The sequence below is a fragment of the Olea europaea genome, chromosome 15, assembly GCF_002742605.1.
Source record: "Olea europaea var. sylvestris chromosome 15, O_europaea_v1, whole genome shotgun sequence".
Taxonomy (NCBI): domain Eukaryota; kingdom Viridiplantae; phylum Streptophyta; class Magnoliopsida; order Lamiales; family Oleaceae; genus Olea; species Olea europaea.
Window position 1 is genome coordinate 10902876 of NC_036251.1, and position 8393 is coordinate 10911268.

The 8393-nt window shown below is 42.0% G+C and overlaps 1 protein-coding gene across 1 annotated transcript; it reads left to right on the top strand.

Moving 5' to 3' along the window:
- The first annotated feature begins 6808 nt into the window (after positions 1-6808).
- On the top strand, positions 6809-8251 carry LOC111410138 (protein IRX15-LIKE-like). The gene has a single exon (XM_023040357.1). It carries the CDS (start codon positions 7059-7061, stop codon positions 7995-7997), a length of 939 nt encoding a protein of 312 aa, XP_022896125.1. The 5' UTR covers positions 6809-7058; the 3' UTR covers positions 7998-8251.
- Positions 8252-8393: the final 142 nt, after the last annotated feature.

Sequence of the window (8393 nt, forward strand, 5' to 3'; positions counted from 1 at the left end):
TAAGCATAATTTCTCCAGTAAGTGCTGAAACTCTTGTACTCCTCGGTATTGTGGAAGTTGGCGATCTAGTCTTTCACCGACTCTTTCCTTGCCTCCTGAGCCTCCTCCCTTGCCTTAGTCGCATCATCAACGTACCACTTAATCTGGCCCTCCAAGAACTTGTATGCATCTTGGGCCCCTGCCAGCTCCATGTTTGCCTTCTCCAAGGCTTCAGCAGTCACCTTCTGGTGGTCATTGGAAATCTCCACTTTCTTAGTCAAGGAGGCTACCTCGCACTGGGACTTGTATACCTCCTTCTTCAGTGCCTTGATTTGAGCCAAGGAAGACTCCAGCTTGGCCGTATCTTCAAGTTTTTGGGCCCTCGCTTCCTCCACCTCGGCTCTAGCCCCCTTCAGCTCCTCTGTAAGGGAGGCTATCTTCTTCTGTAAGGGAGGCTATCTTCTTCTCCGAGGACTGGATCCTCGTTTAAAAGTCAGTAAGGTCCTCCCTACACTCCAGTGTGAGGCCAAAGGTCCTTACACTTTGGCTCACCAGGGCCCTTGTTAAGTCCGTGGAGTCACATGAGGAGGCATGCAACTGCCACCGATCTGTCTAGAATTTGTAGAAGCATTCTGTAGCACTTCGGATCTCAGGTGGCAGAGCTTCCACCAATGCTGGAGCCAGAACCTCCTCCCTTCTGACAAGGAAGCTCAGAGACTTTCCTTGCACCCTCGTAGGCCTCTGTTTGGCGGCCTCCTCCTCCGCCGCCTCAGCTACCCTTCTCGCAACCTCCTCCTTTGCTTCCTCATCCTCCACCAGTCGAACCATTTCTATTTTTACTGCTTTCGAAGCGGATGCAAAGAGCTTTGGCTGAGTGACTTCTCTGCCTTCATGGGACACAGAGGTCCCAAATTTTCCTAACGAGCTGGTGACATGCACCAACTTTCTCTTCGGCTCCTCGGGGACTTTCTCCTTCCCCCGAGGCTCCTTAGCCTTCTCCGGCCTCTGAGGTATCCCCTCTTCTGGAGCCCTCAAACTGTCGTCTTTAGAGAGGCACTCGACCCTGTCCTGAACCTCTTTGGCACCCTTGGACCCCGGCTTCAGGGGCCTCACCTTCACAGTAGATGTGGCCTTCAGTATAGAGGCCATATTAGAGGCTGGGTACTCCCTCCTCTTGAACTTGTCTGCAGAACATGTCAACGCATCAGCATCAAAATGAAAAGCAAGAAATACACTAAGTATAGGAGCTTCTTACCCTTGGAGGCCATCAGTTCGAAATCAAGGAAGTAGCGACTTCGGTCGATGAGGTGGTCGAAGTGGCGAAGCTTGAGAGACCTCTTGTAAATGTCCCCTATCACTTCGAACTCCTCCTTGCTCAGCTCGAACCGTGTACTACTATCTGCAAACGAAGCCTCAACAGTTAGAGAAAAAATAAATTTGAACACAGAATGCAAACCACTTAGGCTGGGAGACTCACGAGCTTCGTAGTACTGGGTCGGTACTGTGCAAGCCAAGGCTATGTCTCCCTCCACCGCCTGCCACCTGCTCCTCACCCAGAACCACGATTCCTTCCACCCCTTAATGGAAGAAGGCAGCCCCACCACAAATGGTGCATGAGCCTCCTAAGAAGTCAAGTAATACAACCCCCTGGACTCCTTACCTATTACCCTAGGCTGGAATAGGGTCAAGAAGACGTGGAGAGGCATGTCCTCCCCAAGTGAAACTTCCTTCCATAGGAAGTACGAGCCAACCAACTGACTCCACCCATTTGGCAAAACTTGGGTCGGCGACAATATGAAGTTCCTCAACACCGCCCTGAAGAAGGGGTGCAGAGGAAGACGCATACCTGCTTTAAACAGATACTCGCTCATCGCCACGCACCCAGGCCTCGGATAGCAAGTTCTCTCATGGGCCTCAGGTACTAACATCTCCACATAATGAGGTACACAGTACCTCTCCCTTATCTCTCCCAACCTCTTCTCTTTCATATTTGAAGGGACCCTAGACGTCCCCCACTCCACACTATAATCTATTGCCTCCTCGATTATAGCATACTGCTTAACCTCGGAGTCCCCCTGTATCTAGACCCCCGATCAAACGACGCGATAGTGACCAACTCCCTACCCCAGGTGGACTCCATTTCAGAAAACGACTAAGAACACAATACAAGGGATCATCTGTAAAAAATACCTGCGGGGTTACTACGCCGACGAAATGCTGTCGAAAAATCAGGGGACAAAGAGCTTCGACGCCGAAAAACTTTAGCTTTGGAAGAAAAAATTGGATTGCAAAGGGTAGAAAATCTAAGATAATGAAGGTCTCTCGCCTTTTATAAAGGGCCAGGACGAACCCCAACCGTCTGATCAAATCCATCCAATCTGAATCCTTCATTCTTAATCAAATCCGACGCATAGAATTCAAACGATTTTTCAAACCTACGCCTCAGATTAAAGCATGTCCCCCACGCACCTCCTCCAACGCGTCTGCTTCTAGAAACTCCAGCTGTTCTCATAATTACGATTTTAATTCGACGGCAACAGGCGCCTTGGAAGTTGTAACGGTTTAACCATTTTTCCTCGAAAATATGCGCAAAACATCAAATCATTGGCACAACTGCCGTGAAACAATTATTGTCAATGTGCCTCAGAATTCAGATATCAAGCCTCGTAGGTTTGGTTTCTCAACCACCTTGGCTTCTTCATCAAAATTCAGTCATCAAGCCTCACAGATTCGGTTTTTCAACCACCTCGACTTCTTCATCAAAATTCAACCGTCAAGCCTCACGAGTTCGGTTTCTCAACCACCTCGACTTCCTCATCAAAATTCAGCCATCAAGTCTCGCAGGTTCGGTTTCTCAACCACCTCCACTTCTTTATCAAAATTCAGCCATCAAGCCTAGCAGGTTCGATTTTCAACCACCTCGGCTTCATCATTCTCATCACTTCTTAGACAACAGCAAATCTCTAACTCCAGCCATAATATAAATATCTATACTTGGACTTGAGGGACTATTGTTACGTGTTCGCACACTTGGGCAACCCACCGGGGTCCACAGCCAACTCATGCCAAACCACGTGGCACTCAATCTGAGGTTATTTGCATAGCCGAGGCCCATTTATCCTTGCCTCGTGAAGAATTTCCGAAGCCCATATGCCGAGGCCCTTTAAAGGTGGACGAGGCCCTGTTTGTCGAAGCTCCTTAGCCAAGGTGACAGCATCCGAAGCACAAAGCAATATCTTCCATAGACACCTCTCCCAAAAGATCTTCTGCACAAAGATCTTACTTGAATGATTGATAGGACGTTTTTCATGAGTGTAAATGTTAAGTCTTGTCAATAGTAGAGGCGGCTCTGCTAATCAATAAATGTATAACAAGTTAGGTACGGCTGATCAACCTACAATTTGACATGTAAACTAACCTGATGAGGCCACGTGTACCCCGAACCAAAGGACAGGATCTAACTTATGACACTATAAATACTCCCCCATGTACCCCATACAAAGGCTAATGCAAGAATCAATACAAGAAACCATAATTTACTCAACTCTCTCTTTCTTATTATCTTGCAACACAAACGAGTCCTTACATATTTAGATACACATTTACAAACATCGATTAGTAATTATTGTACAATCGGTCTACGAACATCCCGCCAGATTATGAACATTCTCGTCCCGCGCCATTGAGCTACTCCCACGCCCTTGATCTATCCGTTCTAGACCGTCTACATGTCTATGCGTGTTGGACTTTCGCTTATGTGTGCGCAGGTGGGTCCGGTATCTGTTGACAACATTTATTGGGGTCAACAAATATCATGATTGACAGTCCTCTCACATGCAAGAGGTTGGTCCCACGATTAAAATAATCTCAGGCCCCACATTTGTGACAGTGCTGTACACAAAAAAATTTGCTAATGGTTTGTTTGTTTGTGGTCTTCTTTGCCTGTTTGAAATAATTAGGCCCTATCCTATAAATAACTTTTTGATTTGATGACCTTGGATGAGATATATATTGGTTATATATTTAAGTAATTAAACAATTCAAAATAATGGTAATTTCATTTTTTATTATTCTGTTATCATTTAAACGAGATATATGGAGTGAAAATTCATCATAATTCCAAATTTAGAGGAAGAAACTGCGTTGTTTATCGATTTTTTGTGGAGTTAATTGTTTTAATGGTCACTGAATTTAGGTCAATGTCATTAATTGGTCACTAAAGTTTAAAATATCGAGTTTTGGTCACTGAACTTAGATCAATGTCTTCGATTGCTAATTGAACTTAAGTCCATGTCTTAGATTGCTGACTGAAATTTAAAATGTCGAATTTTGATTACTGAACTTTAGAATATGTCGTACATTACTCACTAGCATAACTGTTGAACTTTGAAAAATATCGAGTTTACAGTGAGTAATGTACAGCATTTTTCAAAGTTTAGTAAGTAATGTACAACATTTTTTAAAGTTCAGAAACCAAAACTCGATATTTTAAATTTCAGTGAGTAATTGAAGATATTGACCTAAGTTCAGTGATCAAAATTCGACATTTTAAACTTCGGTGATCAATCAAAGACATAGACCTAAGTTCAGGATCATTGGAACCAGGGGCGGACCCAGACCATTTGAACTGTGGGGTCAAAAAAAAAATTTTCGAACGTATCATGAAAAAAAAGGAAAAATCGGTTGTTTACTGTTCATATTCGATATGTGCACTTTGGGAAGAAATCGTTGGATTATATGATATATTTATGGACTAAATAATGGATATGGACCATGTGATATGGATATAGATTTAGAATTTGGACTTTTTGAGGCAGAAAATTAAGTTTTCAGCACAAAAAAAAAAAAAAAAAAAAAAACTGTGGGGTCATTTGACCCCATGTGGGTCCGCCCGTGATTGGAACAATTAACTCATCTTTTGTGCCATATCTGATATCCCACAAGATTTTGAGAATTTCAAAACCATTCTTTCCATCTTCATCCACTTTTCTCGTCCTAAGAGAGTATGTTGAAATTCATCCATCTTGTACGATTCAAGACTTTTGTTTACAATGCACGTGGTTCAATAAAATGTTTCTTTTCGCCGTAGATGTTTGCTTGGATTTAAGATTTTAGTCGTGATCTTATTAGTGCATTGTGACTTTATGTGTGTGACGAACAATTTTAATGTAAAATCGAAAAGCTTGCTAAACAAGTTGAAAATCGACTTGTCGTGACCGTGACTTTTGTTAGTGGTTTGTGAATACATGTGCTGAAACGTTGCGTCAAAGGTCACAATTTTAATTATGATGAGAGACGATAACGAATTAGCAAAATTATAGAGAAATGATTATAACTAATTTGCAACATTGCCTATGTTAACCACAAAGGTGCGAGCATAACATGGCATGTTTTACGCCTCTAATTATTTCCCATTGAATTAAATAATGTCTTAGAGTTTACATAATAATTATCACAAAATATAAATGTACTAAAGCTATCATTAATCATGCTGTAGACAAGCTATCTTGCTCAAAAGATAATGTGTGGGATAAGCATTTTCAAATAGCATTACACATTATCCTAACATAAAAAGTGAATTAATAATAAGAAAAAGCTGTTTGCTCATGGCATTAACTTAACTTTGTCTCCCACTAATACTCTCATTTCCATCTAAATTAGAGTGCCCTAATCATTATTCTTAAGGGGAAAAATGGGAGGATTTCAAAACTTCGAATGATAATGTTTTTGTGGATTTTCGACACAATTCTTACCTTGAGAAATTGTAGATCGCCTAATTATCGTATTTAAAATTTGAGATTCAAATTTTTGAATACTTGAGTCGTTCAAACTTATTTATTTTCTTTTCAATTGTGCTGATAAAACAAGATTTCCGTGTTTAAAATTTGGGATTCGAAGTGTTAAAATCACGAATAGTTCGAGATTTTCCTTGTTTAAAATTTGAAATTCCACCATTTATTGCACCACATCAAGTGCCTATAATATATTCCCATGTTGCCCCCCGAGGCACAGTTCAACTGGTGGATCAATCAACATCGTCTTGCTTCCCGCGGTAGGGTGGAGAGTTCGATTCTTGGTGGGAACCTGCGGCCAAAAAATTTGGTATGGAGCAATCACTGTGGAGGGGGCTCTCTTGTGCGCAGAAGTGTACAGGCAATGGGGGGAACATGTGATCCAATTGAGGCATAACCCGCGATTTATCCCCTCCAAGGGTCCTGAGGGTTCAGGATTTGGTCTGGTGTAAGCTGGGATACCTGGATATAAAAAATATATATATATATATTCCCATGTTATGTTATCCTCGTGCATTGAAAAAAAAAAAAAATTCCATCACCCCTGAATCTACGGCAGATTTCGATGTCGTTTGATTAATTAGTCGGTGGTCTCCTACTTCCAGCCACTTCCCCTTTATTTCTTGGTCCCGCCGTCTCCCTAAAATTGGGGATAAAATCCCACTCTCTATCTCAAACGATCAATTATCAAATCATTCCTACATTATTTTGCACTACCAAACAAAAAGAAAAACAAAATAGTTCATCTTAGCGAGAGATATCACCCTTATGCGTGGATATATTTTATCGGTAGAGCTCGAATGTGATCTCTTTTGGTCGATGAATTGATCTTGAAGAAGAAATTTTAGTAGCAATAAAATGGATATAAGTCTTGCATTGAAAGTGAATAATTTTGTATCTTAAAAGTCTCAGATGTAAGAGTAATGTTATTCAGCCCGACAAGTATGACTGAATCGTAGATTGGTGCGGAGCCTACAAGCTGAATAGCATTATTCTACTATCTATCTGTTTTATAAAGATTTTCAACAAGTAGAATAAAAATTTGTGGATCTAATAAAATGTATGATTAAAATTCGTTAAAAGTTACGTAACCATACCAAACTACTGGTAAAGGTAAGCCATTTAGATTATTACACCTAGAGACGAGTGTCCCTTTCCCAATTTCCTGTTTCCTTGTTACTCCAGTTCCATGTGACATAAAGAAACAAAGTTCAGTTCACCAGTCTTTCTCCAAGAAACTCCATTGATTCCTCCAATTGTGTGCGTCTAATTATAATTCTTCAAGATATGAAGACTGGTGCAAAATTCATAGTCCTTCACCCGTCAATCCACAAACCCGGCGGCGGTGGCGCGTTAGTAGTAGCTCTATCTCACCGCACATGGCTTCTGGTTCTCTTGCTCTTTTTCGCCTTCACTTTTGGTTTCACTTTAATCACCATCAGGGACGCTACAAGAACTTCAAGACCCAATCGAAGCGCCACTGCCAAAGCCGCCACCGATGCTCCGTTACCTAGGCCAGTCTTTGACGCGCTCCTCCACTATGCGTCTATAAATGACACAGCCTCCGGTCGGATGTCATCGGCTGAGCTGAAGAGTATCTCCGCCGTGCTCCGCCGCTGTGCTGCCCCCTGTAATTTCCTTGTTTTCGGTATCGCCCACGAGACCCTTCTCTGGAACTCCCTCAACTACAACGGCCGTACAGTTATCGTGGACGAAAGCTCGTACTTAGTCTCCAAGCTTGAAGAAAAGCACCCCAGAATCGAAGCTTACGATGTGCAATTCACCACCAAAGTCAGCGAATTGCACCCTTTGATGGCGCATTACAGATTGCAGAAGAAAAACGAATGCAGGCCGGTGCAGAATCTCTTGTTTTCTGACTGTAAATTGGCAATAAACGATTTGCCAAACCACATATACGACGTCCCATGGGACATAATTCTGATAGACGGGCCACGCGGCTACTTTCCAGCAGCGCCAGGGAGGATGACGGCGATATTTACTGCCGGAGTTTTAGCAAGGAGTAAACGAGGCGGCGTGGACAAAACCCATGTGTTTGTGCACGAAATTGAGAGAGAAGTAGAGAAATTATGCAGTGATGAGTTTTTGTGCAGAGACAATCTGGTGGAGACTAAAGAGAATTTGGGGCATTTTGTGGTAAGCAAAATGACGGCGGCGCGTGGGTTCGAGTTCTGTCCAACTCCGATTCATCATTCTCACCGGAATTAAATTCATCTGACGCAAAAGATCGAGGAATTATCGTCCCTCTTTTTTTTTTTTCCTTCTAATTTTAGATATACATATACGATGGTGTGTAACTTATATAGGTTTTCAAGATCCAAATAGTAGACGCCAAACTCTGAGAAGTACAAGATCGATTTATCTATCTACTTTCATTAATATTAGATTGAATCGAACCACAAGCAATTTGTACTTCGAAAATTTGTAGTCTTTAATAGTTTGAAATTAAATATCTTCTCTTTCATCACAAGAAAAGAAATTGAGGGTCAAAAGAAGATATGGGAAAAAGAAAGAGGTTACAATTGCCTTGAAATTGGCTGTCGGCGATAAACTCTTACTTGCGGGGTAGGAAAGGCACATTTATTAGACTTGTATACTCATAAA